The 21,413-nt window shown below is 47.3% G+C and overlaps 1 protein-coding gene across 1 annotated transcript in view; it reads right to left on the minus strand.

The window, feature by feature from the left end:
* The window catches only part of LOC129703665 (ventricular zone-expressed PH domain-containing protein homolog 1-like), a 136,236-nt gene that overhangs the window by 82,974 nt on the left and 31,849 nt on the right, over nt 1-21,413 (minus strand). Inside the window, 2 exon segments of the mRNA XM_055646304.1 lie at nt 5,709-5,918; nt 17,930-18,093. Coding sequence (XP_055502279.1) covers nt 5,709-5,918; nt 17,930-18,093 — 374 coding nt within the window.

Raw genomic sequence — 21,413 nt, forward strand, 5'->3', positions numbered from 1 at the left:
CCCAGTCAAGGTCTGTAGAATCATAGAAATATAAATAAAGTCTATTATAGACTTTATATCTCTATGGTAGAATGGAAAGTAAGCAAAATGTGCGCTTAAAAAGTGCCTGCAACTTAATGGACCAAACAGATCTAAGCTATATTTTAATATAAAATCGCATACATGTAAGCCTACAAGTAACAAACAAAATGTGTAGATCACCTCTGAAAAGTACATAGTTACATTACCACTTGTTTTAGTGACTGTGAAATGAAAAAAAAAATTAACAATTAATTTAATTAACTAGATCCTGGAAAACCAATAACTATTGGTGAAAAACCAGTCCAGGCATTACATTTTGGGTTTCAGCCCCATCCTACCCTTTGGGCTTCAGCCCCATCCTACCCTTTGGGCTTCTACCACATCCTAACTTAGTTATGTGCGTGTGTTAGTTGTGTGTGTGTTATTTGTCTGTGATGATGTGTGTGTGTTAGTTGTGTGTGTGTTAGTTGTCTGCGTTATGTGTGTGTGGGAGGGAAGTAGAGAAAGAAGGGAGGGAGGGAAGGAGAGAAGGGAAAAGAGAGAGAGGAAGGAGGTAGGGAGGGAGGGAAGAAGGGAAGGGGAGGGAAGGGAAGGAGAGAAGGGAGGTAGAGGGCCGGCGGCGGGAGCGGATGCCGGGGTCCGGGCGGACGGGTGCGAGCTGAGGCCGAGGTTTGTAAATGTTGCTCCAACCCCCGGCCCGGCCCTCCCTGGAATGTTCACCGCATCTCCCCGGGGAGAGAGGGGGGTGGAGCCGGGGCTGTGTGTGTGAAGCACGGCGACTGGAGGGATGGGAGCGCTGCTCCGGGACCGTGATCCACCTCCCCCCTTCTCGCGGGGCCCCCTTAGGAGCAATTGGCCCAATTGGCTTAAGGCCGGCCCTGTCCCTACACTATTAGGTTAGATTAGTTTAGTTTACTTCAGTTGAGAGATACAGCACGGAAACAGGCCCCACAACCCGCAGAGTTGCCGACCAGCGACCCCCGCACACACACTTGGGATAATTTACAATCATTATCTAGGCCAATTAATCTACATAGCCTGTACGTCTTTGGAAAACTCACATGGCCACGGGGAGAATGTACAAACCAAAGACGGTGCAAACTCCGTACAGACAGCACCCGTAGTCAGGATCAAAGATACTGGGTTGGGATTGAACCGGGGTCTCTGGCGCTGTAAGGCAGCGACTCTACTGCTGCGCCACCGTACCACCCGTTATCTAACATGCAATATATTGTCACTTTCTCAGTTTGAGTTTAGTTTATTGTCACGTGCTACAGTTGCTCCCGATGTTGGGGAAGTCCAGGACAAGGGGTCACAGTTTAATGATAAGGGGGAAATCGTTTAAAACAAAGATGAGAAGAACTTTTTTCACACAGAGAGTGGTGAATCTCTGGAACTCTCTGCCACAGAGGTTAGTTGACGCCAGTTCATTGGCTATGTTTAAGAGGGAGATAGATGTGGCCCGTGTGGCTGAGGGGATCTGGGGGTATGGGGAGAAGGCAGGTACAGGATACTGAGTTGGCTGATCAGCCATGATCTTATCAAATGGCGGTGCAGGCTCGAAGGGCCGAATGGCCTACTCCTGCACCTAATTTCTATGTTTCTATGTAAAGCTTTTTTGGTGCGTGCTACCCAGTCAGCGGAAAGACAATCCATAATTACAATGGAGCCGTCCACAATGTACAGATACATGATAAAGGAAATAATGTGAATAACGTTTAGTGCAGTAAAGTCCAATGTGTTTTTCGAGTGTAGGAAGGAAGTGCAGATGCCAGTTTACTCCGATGTTGGACACAGAACGCTGGAGTAACTCAGCGGGACAGGCAGCATCTCTGGATGGAAGGAATGGGTAACGTTTTAGGTCAAGACCCTTCTTCAAAACAAGTACACGACAAGTCCTTGAGTCTGAAGAAGGGTCTTGACCCTGAATCGTCACCCATTCCTTCTATCCAGAGATGGGGCCTGAGTTACGTCAGCATTTTGTGACTATCGTCAGCGTGTTTTTTTTTTTACTATAAATGGCTTCAGATTAGCTTCTGGTCAGACGGTGAATTTGGTTTTAGTTGTTGGGGTAAACAAAGGTGCCAGTGTTCACCATTGTTACGTGGTGAACGTGACTGCAATTTCTGGGGCAGCAGATGTGGTGTGGAATGAGGGCAGCTGCCTTCAGCGGCTCCCTGCAGTTCTGATCACTGACAGCTTGCGGCTTCCTCCAGCTTGACCTCCAGTGACCTGATGAAAGCTGCAGGATTTATGAAAGATCCTCCCTGTAAAAATACCTGGGGCAAGTTTTAAAATGAAATACTTCATTACTGCTTAAAGGGGCAACCTAATTGGCGAGTTTAGAAGAGTTTAGGAGAGTTTGAGAAAGGTCATGTTGAAGACCTCCTTCAACTATGTTGAAGACTAGCTACGACTAGCTTCGGGAAAATTGGTCACCGAATAGTGGAGAGTGAAGGCGACCTCCTTCGACCTCCCTTCGACTATGTTGAAGACTATCTACGACTACCTTTGACTATCCTTGATTACCTACGACTAACATGCCCACCTACTACGACCTACTACGACTAAACCTACGAGTAAAAAACATATCTATTTTTTCCATGGCGACCTTTTTTTACTCGCGGGCATTTTTCAGCATGTTGTAAAATACGCCGCGACCTAGCTGAGGCCTCGAGTACGCGGGGACTACTCTCAAGCATGAAGGAGAGTTATAAAGACCTCCTAGGACCTCGTATCGACCATGCTGAGAGTATGAGTCGAGGGAAAACTATTCTGAACTCGCGGATTAACAAATTAATAACAAATTTTTGTAACTTGTTGAAGCCCTTACGCATAGAAACATAGAAAATAGGTGCAGGAGTAGGCCATTCGGCCCTTCGAGCCAGCACCGCCATTAAAAATGATCATGGCTGATCATCCAAAATCAGTGCCCCGTTCTTGCTTTTTTCTCATATCCCATTATTCCATTAGCCCTAAAAGCAAAATCTAACTCTCTCTTGAATACATCCAGTGAATTAGCCTCCACTGCATTCTGTGGCAGAGAATTCCACAGATTCACAACTCTCTGGGTGAAAACGTTTTTCCTCATCACAGTCCTAAATGGCCTCCCCTTACTCTTAAACTGTGACCCCTGGTCTGGACTCCCCCAAAATGGGGAACATTTTTCCTGCATCTAGCCTGTCCAATCCCTTAAAAATATTATATGTTTCTATAAGATCCATGCAATCCTCAACACCTAGCAAACACTCAAGCACCCAATTAAGCTTGAAAGAGCTGGAGTAACGTAGGCAGCATCCATGGATAGATGATGTTTCGGGTCGGGACTCCAGCACTTTGTGTCTTTTTTTGTAAACCAGCATCTGCAGTTCCTTGTTTGTCCAACCAAACTTTGTTCCAGTTTCATGTTCAAAAAGAAAAAAACTTCACATTCTTGAGGTAAGACTTCAGTTGTGTTCTCAAATATTTACTTTAGATACAGTGTGGAAACAGGCCCTTCGACCCATACCCAAGTTCTATGTGATCCCATTTTCCATTCCATTCCCTACACACTCGGGGCAATTTAAAGAAGTCAAATCACTTACAAACCTGCACGTCTTTGTAGTCTGGGAGGAAACCAGATCACCCGGAGAAAACCCATGCAGGTCACAGGGAGAACGGACAAACTCTGTGCAGACAGCACCTGTTGGCCTACTCCTGCACCTATTTTCTATGTTTCTATGTTAGGGTTGCCAACTGTCCCGTATTTTGGCTATATTGGTTTGTCCCGTACGGGGAGTGCCCTTGTCCCGTACTTGACTGCTGCTACTCGGGTCGAGGGGACTGTCGGGTCGGAGCGCCGCGTCCAGCCCCGCCTCACCCGTCCCGACGTAGTGCAGCCCATGGAGTGCAAGCAGCAGCAGCAGCAGCAGCAGCAGCGCCTTGCCCGTGGCCCCGTCGGTCAGCAGCCCGGCCAGCTGTTCGACCTTCGGACCTTCACTTACCGCCGACACCACCACCCCTCCGTCTCACGGCCGATTATCCATTCATGAGTTGGATGGGGTGCCCGGGCCAAAACTCCTCAGCTGGCCCCGCCGGCTGGGCTTTGTGTGCAGTCCAGCACCCGGGCCAACTCATCATTCACCCAGCCATGGCCGAGTCGGTCAACGAATTGCCGTCGGGAATTTTCCTATATTTTGACCTTTTGTCCCTTATTTGGGAGTGAGAAAGTTGGCAACCCGAGCACCCGTAGTCAGGATCGAACCCGGGTCTCAGGCGATGTAAGGCAGAAACTCTACCCGCTGCGCCACCGTGGCTGCCACTGCGCTATTCAAAGAACACAGGACAGTACAGAACAGGGACAGGCCCTTTGGCCCACATAGTCCATGCCAAACGTGATGCCAAGTCAAACCAAACTTCTCTGCCTGCACGTGATGCCCATAATGTTGCCTGCTATGAGGCAGCAGCTCTACCTGCTGCACCACCTAGCCGCCCCATACTGTATCATCATCAATGAATCATCTCAGACACCAGCCATGCACGATGGCTCAAAACATGCCGGCCTTCACTGCCTTCCACCCCACCAGCCGTCACATACAACAGATAATCCTCCGACATTTTCGCCAACTCCAATGGTATCCCACATCTTTCCATCTCCTCTGCTTGCGGTTTTCCGCAGAGACTGCTCCCTCCGTAACTCCCTGGTACAATTCTTCCCTTTCCACCCAAACCACCCCCTCCCCTGGTACTTTCCCTTGCAACCGCAGGAAATGCTACACTTGCCACTTTACCTCCCCCCTCGACTGCATCCAAGGACCCAAGCCGTCTTTCCAGGTGAGGCCGAGGTCCACTTGCACCTCCTCCAACCTCGTCTATTGCATCCGCTGCTCTAGGTGTCAGCTGCTCTACATTGGATTGACCAAGCGCAGGCTTGGCGATCACTTCGCCCAACACCTCCGCTCAGTTCGCAATAACCAACCTGATCTCCCGGTGGCTCAGCACTTCAACTCCCCCTCCCATTCCCAATCCGACCTTTCTGTCCCACCGCAAATTGGAGGAGCAGCACCTAATATTTTGCTTGGGTAGTTTACACCCCAGCGGTATGAAAATTGACTTCTCCAATTTCAGGTAGTCCTTGCTTTCTCCCATCTTCCCTTCTCCTTTCCAGCTCTCCCACAACCCACTGTCTCCACCTCTTCCTTTCTTCGTCCCACCTCCCCCCACCCCTACACCAGTATGAAGAAGGGTCTCGACCCAAAACGTCGCCTATTCCTTCTCTCCATAGATGCTGCCTCACCCGCAGAGTTTCTCGAGCATTTGTGTCTAACCCCGTAACGTATCATCATTAATGAATCATCTCATACACCAGCCATGCACGATGGCTTAAAACATGCCGGCCTTCACTGACAATGGGTTTAGAAACAAACTGCACCCCAAGAAAGGAAAATTGGTTCCCCATAGCCTTCTCTAACTTCAAGTAGCCCTTGCTCTCCCTCTCTCTCCTCATCCCCTCCCCCTTCCCAGTTCTCCGACCGTTTTATCACTGTACCGCCCACTCCCCTGACATTAGTCTGAAGAAAGGTCTCGACCCGAAACATCACCCATTCCTTCTCTCCAGAGATGCTGCCTGTCCCACTGAGTTACTCCAGCAGCTTGTGTCTCCCTTCCTCATGTCATGATGGTTCTCGATCACCTCTGCATGACCTTACCTCACTAATGCAGCCAACGACTCCAAAAACCTTGGCGATCTGGCCTAAGAGAGTTGGGCAACGCTCAGCAATTTGTTTCAGATCTTCAATAGAATTATCCAGGGCATGTTGATCAGACGTTACTAGATCCACCAGGATGTTGAGAATAACGTCGCTGTGGCTGGGTTCCTTCAGTTGTTTAATCAACAAAGAAATTGATTCATTTAATACCTAGAGTGGGGAGGGAGAAAAGTTTCACTCCGGTTTGCCAATATCATCATCATCAAAAAGCTCATTCGACATTCATGGCAAAGTTATTTTGGAAACAATCGTAATTATGATGTTTAATTTACATTGATAAATGAATGAATCTCATGAATATGACACTCTATGAATCTAAAACCCTAGGCTGCTCTGGAAGGTTAGATCGCATGAGATCCAAGGAGAGATAGCTGAATGGATAGCAAATTGGTGAAATGGAAGGAAGCAGAGGGTGATGGTGGAAGGTTGCTTCTCGGACTGGAGGCCTGTGACTAGTGGTGTGCCTCAGGGTTCAGTGCTGGGCCCGTTACTGTTTGTCATCTACATCAATGATTCGGATGAGAACATACAGGGCAACATTAGCAAGTTTGCTGATGATACTAAAGTGGGTGATTTTACAGATAGTGAAGATGGTTGTGAACGATTGCTGCAGGATCTGGATCGATTGGCCAGGTGGGTGGAGGAATGTTTGATGGAATTTAATACAGAGAAGTTTGAGGCGTTGCATTTTGGGACATAGAACAAGTGCAGGACCCACACAGTGAATGATAGGCCTCTGGGTAGTGTTGTACAGCAGAGGGATCTAGGAGTGCAGGTGCATGGTTCCTTGAAGGTTGAGTCACAGGTAGAGAAGGTGGTCAAAAAGGCTTTTGGCACATTGGCCTTCATCAGTCAGTATTGTGTATAGAAGTTGGGAGGTCATTTTGCAGTTGTATAAGACCTTGGTGAGACTGCATTTAGAGTAGTTCTGGGCACCATGTTATAGGAAATATATTGTCAAGCTGGAAAGGGTTCAGAGAAGATTTACGAGGGTGTTGCCAGGACTAGAGGGTGTAAGCTATAGGGAGAGGTTGATTAGGCTGGGTCTCTAGTCCATGGAGTACAGGAGGATGGGGGATGATCTTATAGAGAGAGGTGCATAAAATCATGAGAGGAATAAATCATGTAGATAAACAGAATCTCTTGCCCAGAGTGGAAGAATCGAGGACCAGAGGATGTAGGTTCAAGGTGAAGGGGAAAAGATTTAATAGGAATCTGAGGGGTAACTTTTTCCACACAAAGGGCGGTGGGTGTATGGAACAAGCTGCCCGAGGAGATAGTTGAGGCTGGGACTATCGTTTAAGAAACAGTTTAAGAAACAGTTAGACAGGTACATGGATAGGACAGGTTTGGAGGGATGTGCACTAATACAGGCAGGTGGGACTAATGTAGTTGGGACATGTTGGCCGGTGTGGGCAAGTTGGGCCGAAGGGCCTGTTTCCACACTCTATGACTATATGACCCCAAGACTCAAGCAACATGTTAAGACCATGGGAGTAGTAGAATTAGGCCATTCGACCCATTAAGTCTGCTCCGGCATTCAATCATGGCTGATCTATTTTTTTCCCTCTCAACCCCATTCTCCCCATAAACTTTGACTAATCAAGAATCTGCTAATCTCCGCTCTTAAAAATACCCATTGACTTGGATTCCATGGCCGTCTGTCGCCATGAATCCCAAAGATTCACCATGTGTAGGAAAAGCGACTGTAGGTGGGGGTCTGAAGAAACGCTCCCAACCTGAAACGTTACCCGTTCCTTTCCCCCAGAGATGCTGCCTGGCCCGCTGAGTAGCTCCAGCATCTTGCGTCCATCCACAGATTCACCACCCTCTCTCAAGTGCCCCCCCGCCCCCCTCATATTGCTTACCTCCCACCCAGTTACCCACTGCCTGAAGACGTCTGAAGAAGGGCCTCGACCCAAAACGTCACCCATTCCTTCTCTCCACAGATGCTGCCTGTCCCGCTGAGTGACTCCAGCATTTTGTGACTAACCCCAACCCCTCATCTACTATTCGCATCTCCCATCCCTGTCGCTCACCATTCCCTGACAATCCCTTCAGTTTGGAACGTACAAATGCAACGTTGGAATGAGCACGTCTCATTGTTTTTTTCCATTGCTCTTGGCACCACTGCATGAAAATTAAGCTAAATTGATGGCTGAATTGTTTTGTGTGGTTTTCTCCCGAAAACAAATAATCATCTCCCAGAGACCTTCTGCAAATATTGGCAGTCTGCGGTTGCATTCCTGAATCTCCAAAGGCCCGAAGGGAAACAGATCTCCCCTGCTCCCAATGTGTACAGTGAATCATTCTCACACAGAGCACAGAAGTCAGAGGTAACGTGGTCAATAATGGCCAGGTACAAATATGTCATGTTTAAAGGCATTTCAGTTTGAAGATTTATGCATCAAACAATTCACATGGTGAGTTTTATATTAACTGCTATAGATGATTGCAGCTATTACCAGAGCTACTTATAGAAAATGATCACAACGGAAAAGTAATCAATTATGGATCCCAATTTCCGTTATATAAAACATGCCAAAGTAAACACACTGTCAGGGGTGGTGGTGCAGGCAGGTCCTATAGTGGTGTTTAAGAGGCTTTTGGGCAGGCACATGGATATGCAGGCTACAGAGGGATATGGATCATATGCAGAGGAGATTTCGTTAGCTTAGCATTATGTCCAGCATGGTCGTTGTGGGCCAAATGGCCTGTTCCCATGCTGTACTGCTCCATATTCTATACACAGCACAGTTGTGCAGCTGGGAGACCCGGTTTGGATCCTGACCTCGGCTGCTGTCTGTACGGAGTTTGCACGTTTTCCCTGTGACCGTGTGGGTTTGTAGGTTAATTGCCCTCTGTAAATTGCCCCTAGTGTGTCAGGAGTGAATGAGAAAGTGGGATAGCATAGAACTAGTGTGAACGGGTGATCAGTGGTCGGTGTAGACGCGGTGGGCTGAAGGGCCTGTTTCCACTTTGTATCTCTAAACTAAACTTCTATGTTCTAAACAACAAAATGATTCAAATTTTTCACAAACAGCTAACAATGTCCTGTTTCCTTTATCATCGCCACTTTATTGCACATCTTTCATTCATTGTTCTTTATCTCTCCACATCGCTTCTTTCCCTTATCCCTAACCAGTCTGAAGAAGGGTCTCAACCCAAAATGTCACCTGTTCCTTCTCCCCAGAGATGCTGCCTGTCCCGCTGAGTTACTCCAGCTTTTTGTGTCTATCTTCGGCTTAAACCAGCATCTGCAGTTCCTTCTTAAACACGATTCAAGGGTTGAGTTTTAAAAGTTATATCTTCTGGTCAGCCCACAAGATCCTCTAGGTAGGTCTGATTCCTGTTCCTTTTAGCATTTAGTTCGAAAAGATATTTAAAAAATATATATATATATATATTCCCTTTCCCCTTTGAAGTTGGAAAGGGTGCAGAGAAGATTTACGAGGACTCGAGGGCCTGATGTATAAGGAGAGGCTGAGCAGGCTAGGTGCCCAGGAGGGTATGGGATGATCTTTTAGAGATGTATAAAATCATGAGAGGAATAGATCGGGTAGTTGCACAAAGTCTCTTGCCCAGAGTAGGGAAATGGAGAACCAGAGGACATAGGTTTAAGGGGGGGGGGGGGGGGAAGATTTAATAGGAATCTGAGGGGTAACTATTTCACACAAAGGGTGGGTGGGTGTATGGAACAAGCTGCCGGAGGATGTAGTCGATGCAGGGGACTATTGCAACGTAAAATAAACATTTGGACGTGTACAAGGATAGGACAGGTTATCCTCCATTAGGGACAAGTGTAGATGGGGCCTGTTGGTCGGTGTGGGCAAGTTGGGCCTAAGTGCCTGGTTCCACGCTGTATGGACTCTAAAGTATATAATTGTATAATTTGATAGGAATGTCCGTGAATTGAAACACACTGAACAATCAAGCAATTATTTTAAATATTAGATATTTAAATTACAATAACGATGTCTAAATACAATTGTAAAAACATTCTGGCCGTGTTATTGAAAATGCTCAAGGGAGGGTCGGGTTTCTGAGGTTTAGGTTTACTGAACTGTGCCTGAACAGATGACGGCGTCATTATTCCTCTGCGGTAAAGTGGTTACTTCTAACATTCCAGGATCAGGAACCACATCGCATCTGCCCACGATCTCTCCGGGGACACGATGTTTTCGTTTAGGAAGGAACTGCAGATGCTGGTTCAAACCCAAGATAGACACAAAATGATGGAGTAAGTCAGCGGGACAGGCAGCATCTCTGGAGAGAAGGAATAGGTGACATTTTGGGTCGAGACCCTTCTTCAGACTGAGTCAGGGGAAAGGGAGACGTGAGATATGGACGGTGATGTGGAGAGATGTAGAACAAATGAATGAAAGATATGTAAAAAAGTAATGATGATAAAGGAAACGGGCCATTGTCAGCTGTTTGCCAGGTGAGAACGAGAAGCTGGTGTGATTTGGCTGAGGGAGGGATGGAGAGAGAGGGAATGCAGAGGTTACTTGAAGGTAAAGAAATCATGTGTGTGTGTGTGTGTGTGTACGTGTGTGTGTGTGTGTGTACGTGTGTGTACGTACGTGTGTGTGTATGTACGTGTATGTACGTGTGTGTGTGCGTGTGTGTGTGTGTGTGTACGTGTGTGTGTGTGTGTGTGTGTGTGTGTGTGTGTATGTACGTGTGTGTGTGTGTGTGTGTGTGTGTGTGTGTGTGTGTGTGTGTGTGTGTGTGTGTGTGTGTACGTGTGTGTGTGTATGTGTGTGTGTGTGTGTGTGTGTGTGTGTGTGTGTATGTGTGTGTGTGTGTGTGTGTGTACGTGTGTGTGTATGTGTGCGTGTGTGTGCCTTGCGCGTGCGTGTGCGTGGGGTAGCATTAATGTGCGGCGATCGCAGGTCGGCGTGGACTATGGGCCAAAGGGCTTGCATCTCGAAAACTAAACTAAACTAAACCAAAAGATTCGATGCGTGAGGAACTGCATCACATCTGTCTACTTCTTCACTGAGTACACTATGTTTTCTGGAATAGCAACTTGGTCTGGATTGTGCAGCCTCTTGTACAAATGGAGAGAACAAGCAATTAATCAGAATGCCATTCTGCCATTTGGATCTTATATCCTGCTCCAGAGATGAAAGGAAGTTGGTTGCAGCATTGATCTACTCTCACTCAGTGATGAATTGTGTGGCTGGGGAACAGTCTCGGTCTCCCTTGCCTCAACTATGGCCTTTCCCCATCCTAATTCCTGTGGCAATCGCATTCTTTTCGTTGATGAGTCTGATGCACATTCATCCCTTAAACTTTCTTCTGTTGCCTCTTAATCTGCCTCTCAAACTGCTCATGTTTTGGCACAAAGATCATGTTTAGCTCTTGCCGCCGACTACTTGAGCAATGCTGAAATTTTTATTTTTTAAAATCCTACCTGATGACAGACAACGGCACCGGGACTCAGAAACCTCCTCGTACATCGAAGCCCAGCGCATATTGGAGGAACAGCACCTCATATTTTGGCTTGGGCAGCTTACACCTCAGTGGTGTGAGCAATAACTTCTCTAACTTCAAGTAACCCTTGCTTTCCCTCTCTCTCCATCCCCTCCCCCATCCCAGTCTGACTGTCCTCCTGATTACATTTTACATTGACTGCCTCGGTGTCACCTTCCCCGAGCTAACAATGATCTCCTCTAAACTTCCCATGACCTTTGTCCCACGTTACCCTTCCATATCTCTGGTCATCCTCTCGTCTAGTTTAGTTTAGAGATACAATGCGGAAACAGGCCCTTCGGCCCACCGGGTCCATGCCGACCCCCAATCCCCGCACATTAACACTATCCTACACCCACTAGGGACAATTATTTTTACATTTACACCAAGCCAATTAACCTACAAACCTGCGCGTCTTTGGAGTGTGAGAGGAGAAAACCCACGCAGGTCGTGGGGAGAACGTACAAACTCCATACAGACACCACCCATAGTCAGGATCGAACCCGGGTCTCCGGCGCTGCATTCGCTGTGAGGCAGCAACTCTGCCGCTGCGCCACCGTGACCACCCAGGGACTCTCCCCTAACTCTCAGTCTGAAGAAGGGTCTCGACTCAAAGTGGGTCATTCAGAGATGAAAAGACAAAAAGTGTGAGACGGATAGAAGAGGTGTGAAATTAGTTTAGTTCAAAGGTCTTTTATTGTCCCGTGTACCGAGGTACAGTGAAAAGCTTTTGCTGCGTGCTATTCAGCCAGCTGAAAGACAATACTTAATGTAAGGTTCAGCTAGCAAAGTCCGATCAAGGATAGTCTGAGGGTCATCACTGAGGTAGATAGTAGTTCAGCACCGCTCTCTGGTTGTGGTAGGATGATTCAGATCCCTGATTACAGCTGGGAAGAAACTGTCCCTGAATCTGGCGGTGCTTGTTTTCGCACTTCTATACCTTTTGCCCGATGGGAGAGGGGAGAAGAGAGAGTGGCCAGGGTGTGACACTAATCTAAGTGATTCTCTAATCTACCTTAATTGATTGTAATCATGTATTGCATTTCTGCTGACTGGTTTGCACGCAACAAAAGCTTTGCGCTGTGCCTTGGTGGCAGTGATGATGCTGCTGGCCTTGCTGAGGCAGTGTGATGTAGTCAGTGGAGTCATTGGAAGGGAGACGATGTGAAGTCAGAGGAAGGAATATACAGACGGGAAGAGACGGGGAAATAGGGAGAAGGAAAGGAGAAATTGGGGCACCGGGGGGGGGGGAAAGGATGGGGGGGGGGGGGGGGGGGGGGGGGGGGGAGATATATTTCACAATATATCCTGTTGTTCGGGAACTTGAGGGGGAATTAGTTTGGAAAAGAAAACTATAAACTCCTTGCCTTTTTCACATCCCAAGGGAGAGTTTACTAGTCGTAGACATGCCAGGAAATACAATTACACAACTGGAATCCAGCAATCAGCAATATTTCTTGGATAGCCAGGGATTGACTGGGTTGTTCAACAGTGTCAGAGTACATCAACATCTGTAGTCTCACCAACATCCAAAGACTGTTGGAAAAGTTGCAGAAAAGCCAGGATTGGCCTTGCGTCCGATATTAACAGTAGCTTCTTGCATTTCATTTAAATAATGCACTTCCTTGCACGATATTTGGAGATTAGCTTCGAGGCATCTGGAAGCACATATCAGCTTGTCTTGGCTGGGCTAAGAGATTAGAGATTTGTCCATGTACCTGGCCAGTGCTGTAGAAAGCATTTATAGGGATGAATCACAGCACGGTTTGGGAACAGCTCCATCCAAGACCGCAACAAATTGCAGCGAATTGTGGGCGCAGCCCAGACCATCACACAAACCGACCTCCCTCCCATTGACACCATTTATACCACACATTGCCTCGGCAAGGCCAGCAGCATAATCAAGGACAAGTCACAATCTGGCCACTCCCTCTTCTCCCATCTCCATTCGGGCAAAAGGTGAAAACACACACCACCAGATTCAGGGACAGTTTCTTCCCAGCAGTTAGCAGGCAACTGAATCATTCTACCACAACTAGAGAACAGTCCTGAACTACTATCTACCTCATTGGAGACCCTCAGACTATCCTTGATCATACATTATTGGTTTTACCTTGCACTAAACGTTATTTCCTTATCATGTATCTGTACACTGTAAATGGCTCGATTGTACTGCACCCACTGAGTTTCTCCAGCATTTTTGTTCTACCTTCGATTTTTCCAGCATCTGCAGTTCTTTCTCAAGCACCTTTTACAGAGACACTGATAAAATGCCCACAGAGGCAAAGATGTCTCAAAACACTCCTTGGCAATTCACATTCCCTTTCTTAATTCAGCTTACTTTAGAGATACAGCGTGGAAATATTGCCACTTGCTGACCCTACTACCATTTTCTTAGACTCTGTAAGTGGATCAGTAATGTTTAGTTTACTTAAGAGATACAGCATCGAAACAGATCCTTCGGCCCACCGGCTAAATCGAGAACCGAGAAGAAAGGTTTCGATCCGAAAAATCACTTATTCCCTTTCTCCAGAGATGGTGCCTGACCAGCTGAGTTACTGCAGCTGTTTGGGACTCCATGCAGCGTGGCAACAGGACCTGCGGCCCACCGTGTGAACGCCGTCTAGCGATCACCCGTACACTAGTTGCTTAAGGAGGAACTGCAGATGTTGGAAAAATCGAAGGTAGATAAAAATGCTGGAGAAACACATGCGGGTGAGGCCGCATCTATGGAGCGAAGGAGTAGGTGACGTTTCGGGTCTGAAGAAGGATCTCAACCCGAAACGTCACCTATTCCTTCGCTCCATAGATGCTGTCTGACCCCGCTGAGTTTCTCCAGCATTTCTATCTACCCGTACACTAGTTGTATCCTACAGACCAAGGACAATGAACAGAAGCCAATAAACACACAAACCCGCACGTCTTTGGGATAAGGGAGGAAATCCATATGGCCACAGGGAGAAGGTACAAACTCCATACTGACAGCACCCGTAGCCAGGATTGAAACCGGGTCTCTGGCGCTGTAAGGCAGCAACTCTACCGCTGCGCCACCGTGCCGTTAGCGTGTGCCTGATAGCAAGACGTCATTCTGCAAGGCAACAATCTGTCAGGTTCAATCACAATGTCGATGAATCTAAATACCACTGCACTCCACATAATTTCCTACGGCTCCTCTGAAAACATATTCACGTAGATTGTCCCTCTGGTAACTTTGAAGATCGGACACACACTAAAGAACCAATTTACAATGGAAATCATAAGGAATAGGAGTAGAATCAGGCCATTTGGCCCATCAAGTTGACTCCGCCATTCAATCATGGCTGATCTATCTCTCCCTCCTAACCCCATTCTCCTGCCTCCTCCCCGTAACCCCTGACACCCGTACTGATCAAGAATCTATCTATCTCTGCCTTAAAAATACCCATTGACTTGGCCTCCACCACCTTCGGTGGCAAAGAATTCCACAGATTCACCACCCTCAAACTAAAGAAATTCCTCCTCATCTTCCTTCTAAAGGTACAAATAGCTTGAAAACTTTGACAAAATAAATCCATGGTGTCTAACTATCAATCCTGGGTTTTGTAATGCAGGTTATGCCCGCTTTAACTGTGGCCATTCAACCCATAATAATAATAATAATAATAAATTTTATTTATGGGCGCCTTTCAAGAGTCTCAAGGACACCTTACAAAAATTTAGCAGGTAGAGGAAAAACATGTAAGGGGAATGAAATAAATAGTAGAGACATGACTAGTACACAAAGTAAAGACAGAATACAATTCAAAAACACAATATGAGGCAATTAATGCACCGATGAAAAGGGAGGGGGACGTGGGGCTAAGGATAGGCAGAGGTGAAGAGATGGGTCTTGAGGCGGGACTGGAAGATGGTGAGGGACACGGAATTGCGGATCAGCTGGGGGTGGGAGTTCCAGAGCCTGGGAGCTGCCCTGGAGAAGGCTCTGTCCCCAAAGCTGCGGAGGTTGGACTTGTGGATGGATCATCATCATGAGTAGACCCATCAAGTCTACTCCGCCATTCCATCATGGCTGATCTATTTCTCCCTCCTAACCTCTGCTTCCTGTTCATCCACATATCACCTTACTCCTATTGTATTTCTCAATGCAAGAGGAAATATTATTTTTTCACAAGCACTGATATTGTTTGCTTGGATTTCATAACAGTGTGTGTGTGTGTGTGTGTGTAGGGGGGGGAGCAATGTGGTTTTCCCTGGTCCACTCTTGTGCAATTAAACCTCTGCCAAATGAATCAACATCTAACGATTGTTCGATTGTTGGCCACGGTTTTTTCCCCCTTTACGAACGATTCCCTCGCCATTTGACAAAGTATTTTTGGCCTCGTTCTTAGACGTCAGTGTCTAAGACGACTCTAGACTTCACCATTCTCGTCCTATTTCCCCGAGAACTAGCATCTCACGCCAACATTAAGTGCGGAGCCAGCACCATTTGAAAGGAAAAATCTTTTTAGTGAGTGCAGCAGGAACTGATCAGGGGCGGCACGGTGGCGCAGCGGTAGAGCTGCTGCCTCACAGCGCCAGAGACCTGGGTTCGATCCTGACTACGGGTGCTTGTCTGTACGGAGTACGATCAAGTTGTCTACAAGTGCAAGGGGTAGTGAAGAGAGAATAACACCACACACACAACAAACTTGAGAATGGTTAAGAAGGAACTGCAGATGCTGGAAAATCGAAGGCAGACAAAAATGCTGGAGAAACGCAGCGGGTGAGGCAGCATCTATGCGGACCGAAACGTTGCCTATTTCCTTCGCTCCATAGATGCTGCCTCACTTGTCGAACTTGAGAATAGTTTTCCCCACTCAAAAAAATATACCCACATGGATTTTGTTCAGATGAGATTCCATGAACAGCAATTCGATAAATGACCCAAGGAGTCTCAAAAAGGGTCTTGACCCAAAAACGTCACCTATCCTTGTATTCCAGAGATGCCGCCTGACCTGCTGAGTTACTCCAGCACTCTGTGCCTTTGTGCATGAACCAGCTTCTGCAGTTCTTTGTTTCGTGACTGGATGGACAGTAAACATCGGATTAACTCAGCTGGCCAGGCAGCATCTCTGGAGAAAATGGATAGGTGACGTTTCGGGCCAGCATCTGCAGTTGCTTCCTACACACTAGGGCGGCACTGTGGGGCAGCGGTGGAGTTGCTGCCTTACGGCGCCAGAGACCCGGGTTCGATTCTGATCACAGATGCTTTCTGCACGGAGTTTGCCTGTTCTCCCCGTGACCTGTGTGGGTTTTCTCCGGGTGCTCCGGTTTCGTCCACACTCCAAAAGAGGTGTGTACAGGTCTGTAGGTTAATGGGCTTTGGTGTAATTGTATATTGTCCCTGAAGATAGACACAAAATGCTCCACAACTGTGCCACCGTGCCACCCTTATGTTGAGAAGTAGGAAGGAACTGCAGATGCTGCATTACACCGAAGGTAGATCCAAAATGCTGGAGTAACTCCAGTAATTTAGAAGTTTGAGAGGGGATCTTATAGAAACTTACAAAATTCTTAAGGGGTTGGACAGGCTAGATGCAGGAAGATTGTTCCCGATGTTGGGGAAGTCCAGGACAAGGGGTCACAGAAGGATAAAGGGGAAATCCTTTAAAACCGAGATGAGAAGAACTTTTTTCACGCAGAAAGTGGTGAATCTCTGGAACTCTCTGCCACAGAGGGTAGTTGAGGCCAGTTCATTGGCTATATTTAAGAGGGAGTTAGATGTGGCCCTTGTGGCTAAGGGGATCAGGGGGTATGGAGAGAAGGCAGGTACGGGATACTGAGTTGGATGATCAGCCATGATCATATTGAATGGCGGTCCAGGCTCGAAGGGCCGAATGGCCTACTCCTGCACCTAATTTCTATGTTTCTATCTATGTTTCTAACTCAGCAGGACACGCAGCGTCTCTGGAGAGAAGGGATGAGAGATGTTTTGGGTCGAGACCCTTCTTAATTGTCCCTAGTGAGTGTAGGATATTGTATGTGTGCGGGGGTCGCTGGTCGGCACGGACTCTGGTTGCCTGAATGTTCCTGTATCTGCGCTGTATCTCCAAACTAAACTGAAATGACCAGGTGATGAATTTGAAGGGAGACAAAAATGCTGGAGAAACTCAGCGGGTGAGGCAGCATCTATGGAGCGAAGGAAATAGGTGACGTTTTGGGTCGACACCCTTCTTCAGACTGATGATGTGGGGGAGGGGGGGTGGGCGGGAAGAAGGAAGAAAGATGCGGAGACAGTGGGCTGTGGGAGAGCTGGGACGGGGAGGGGAAGGAGGGAGAAAGCAAGGACTACCTGAAATTGGAGGTCAATGTTCAAACCGCTGGGGTGTAAACTGCCCAAGTGAAATATGAGGTGCTGCTCCTCCAATTTGCGGTGGGACTCACTCTGGCCATGGAGGAGGCCCAGGACAGAAAGGTCGGATTCGGAATGGGAGGGGGAGTTGAAGTGCTGGGCCACCGGGAGATCAGGTTGGTTGGTGCGAGGTGTTGGGCGAAGCGATCGCCAAGCCTGCGCTTGGTCTCACCGATGTAGAGCAGCTGACACCTAGAGCAGCGGATGAGGTTGGAGGAGGTGCAGGTGAACCTCTGCCTCTCTGTTTATGACGATGAGTTTTGTGGGACGAAAGGGGGAAGGGAATGATTTTGGCAACTGAGGAGGGTTTTACCTGAGGATATTGCTTTGTTATCATTTGCAGAAGGCGGACGAGCTGATGCTGCTCGGGAGGCTCCAACGCTGGCATCAGTTGAACCAGCTCTGTAACACGGCAGTTAATAGATTCCGGATGCCTCTTGTAGACTGACGGTAAAACTCGCAGCAAGACCACATTCCCTGCAAGGGCAGCAAGGAAACAGATTCAAAACGTTTGTGGATCATCTGGAAACCATTCCTCACACACACTGTCGCTTGCAGGACCCCGTCATAAATAAACAAGGCACGATACCACCAGAACTGCACAAAATGCCACATGGATACTTAAAAAGAAACCAAAAAGGGAAAGAGTAAATGTCATTGTTCCTTTACTGAAAATAGATGTTTGAGAAAATGCTCAATGGAGCAGGAATAATTCACAGAAGAGCAGGTGACCTCAAAGTTACTGCACTCTACATACCATTCATAAATTTAAACCGTGGCATAAGGTAATTATTAGTGAGCTGAACTATTGGGGGTTGCTCTGTAACTGTTTAACCCTTCGTGACACAGCTTGACTATAACCCTGCGGTTAGCACAAGGAAGTTTTGATACATGTGCAGAAAGAACTGCAGATGCTGGTTTAAATGGAGGCTAGGCACAAAAAGCTGGAGGAACTCAGCAGGACAGGCAGCATCTCTGGAGAGAAGGATTGGGTGACGTTTCTGGGTCGAGACCCTTCTTCAGTCATTCCAGCGTTCTGTGCCTACCTACATGTTTTACAACATGCTGGCAACGTGACAGAATTTTACTTCGGAGTCACGTGAGTGATTCCGCGAAGAACCCGCTCAGCACGCATGCGCGGCATTACGTCCAGCAGAGCAACAGCGGCGCAGCAGGAGTCAGGCGCTCCCGCTATGGAGGTGAACCTTCACCACGATGAAGGACTCAGCTACAGAGCCATCAACACAGCTAGAATTGCCCTGCCTGTCTATTTAAAACCAGCTCCAGGACATCAGGCCATGGGGTCCCACCAGCTGGTGGTCAAACTAATGAAGGGTATTTACAACTCTAACCCCCTAGACTAAGGTACACCCATATATGGGATGTCAGTGTGGTCCTGACATACCTCAGGGGATGGCCACCAGCCAGATCCCTCAACCTGGAACCATCTATGCTCAAAACACTAATGTTGATGACACTTGTATTTGCACAGAGGGTCCAGTCACTACACCTATTGCGACTGGACACCATGCTCACAGCTCCAGACCAGATCTCTGTCGTTATCCAGGGAATGATCAAACAGAGCAGACCAGGAACACCTAATCCAGTGGTGGAATTCCATGCTTACCCGTCAGAAACACAGTTATGTGCCATGACCCTACTATCCTACATAGACACAACCAAAATACTTGAGGGAGATGAAACGCCTTGTGGGTCAGTCATAAAAAACCTTATGGTCGGGTGACGAGCCATTTCGAGATGGCTCAAGCAGGTGCTAAAAGCTGCTGGGATAAAAAGTAACATGTACAAATTTCATTCCACCAGGGCAGCATCCAAGTCGACGGCTAAAAGAATGGACGTGCCTATAAACCACATCCTGGGTACAGCAGGATGGTGGGGGGAAAGACGGTTCAGAAATGTTATAATAAGCCGTTGGCAAAACCTGTTTTATTTGCAGGAAAGATTTTTCAGACTGCAAATATTTAATTTAAGCCCAGGGGAGCAATTTAATTTCTTTGTTATTGTTAAAAAATACCATTGTGTTTTTCTACAACAGATTCATTGGTTGGTACAATAACACACTTCCTCCCTCAAAGACTTCGGCAGTGATGTAGTAATAACTGTTACACGGTTTGAAATCACAGAGCTTTGAAATCTTCACAGAATCACTCACGTGACTCCGAAGTAAAATAGTAAGGTTAAACGAGAACTTACCTGTTTGAAGTTTGATCTGTATTTTATGAGGAGTTACGATGAGGGATTACGTGCCCTCCGCTCCCACCCTCAATAATATGGGTCAAATTCATAAACTGATGTCTCCTTGTCTTTACTATGTTTACTTCAATAACTGTGTCTATCTGTGATTCCACACCGCTGCTTTGAAGTATGCCGCGCATGCGTGCTGAGCGGGTTCTTCACGTAATCCCTCATCGTAACTCCTCATAAAATACAGATCAAACTAAAAACTGGTAAGTTCTCGTTTAATCTTACTATTTTATGCCACTCGAGCAGTCAGCTTTGAACTTAGCAATGAACGTTATAAAAATGTGGCAATCCTACTTCAATGCGAGTAAACTTGTGTTTGAACTCATTGTATTTCTTAGTATTGCTTAGTAGTTTAGTATGTGTTGAATCCGAGCCAAAACGTCACCCATTCCTTCTCTCCAGAGATGCTGCCGGTCCCGCTGAGATACCACAGCATTTTGTGTCCATCTTTGTAGTATTATCTGATCTGTTTGGGATGGCGACGTTTTTCACTGTACCTCGGTGCACGTGACGATAATAAACCTGAACCAAAGCAAATTTAACACGTTCCCAAGTTATAGGAGTAGGATTAGGCCATTCGGCCCATTGAGTCCATTCCACCATTCAATCGTGGCTGATCTTTGCCTCCTAACCCCATTTTCCTGCCTTCTCCCCATAACCCTTGACAACATCATTGTTGAAAACATCAACGGGCACAGTGCCTTACAATGCTGTGTGCGACAGTGATCGCAACTTCTACTGAAGTGTGGATGGCCGTTGGCTCACTAGAAGCTCATCCGCCCTTTGACAGGTCTTGTTCTTGGTCCTGCTGGGGGTCCACAGCCCCCTCCTCACCTGGCAAACCAGGTGGGGGAGACAGTTTAGTCACCGACTATCCGACCATGGAGCAGGTAGCACGGGATTACACGGTACCCGTAGCGGGGGGGGGGGATGGGGAACTCCCCCCGACCTGAACTTAATAGCCCTTGACACCCGTTCTAATCAAGAATTTGTCTATCTTCGCCTTAAAAATATCCACTGACTTGGCCCTTCAAGCTCTTTTTCACAAGGTGAATCTCTGGAACTCTGTGCCACGGAGGGTAGTTGAGGGTTAATTGGCTATATGAGCCCTTGTGACCACAGGGGGTAAAGAGAAGGCAGGTACGGGGATACTGACTGAAGAATCATATTGAATGGCGGTGCAGGCTCGAAGGGCCCTGCACCTAATTTCTATGTTTCTATGTTTCTGTGTGGCAATGAGTTCCACAGGTTAAATACCTTCTGACTAAAGAAGTTCCACCTCACCTCCTTTCTAAAAGAGGGTCCTTTAATTCTGAGGCTATGACCTCTGGTCCTAGGCCCTTCCACCATTGGAAACATTCTCTGCACGTCCACACATTCAAATGAATATTCTGTTACCCCAGGCTCCCTTTCTCCATCAAAACGTCTCCTAAAGATCTCCCTTTGACCATATTTGGTCGTCAGTTCTCTCGTGTTTCTTGAGAAATGGGAGCGTTTCAGGGTTTATCGCCCTTCCTCCACCTTTGAGCTAA

Source organism: Leucoraja erinacea, chromosome 14 (genome assembly GCF_028641065.1).
Source record: "Leucoraja erinacea ecotype New England chromosome 14, Leri_hhj_1, whole genome shotgun sequence".
Lineage (NCBI taxonomy): Eukaryota > Metazoa > Chordata > Chondrichthyes > Rajiformes > Rajidae > Leucoraja > Leucoraja erinaceus.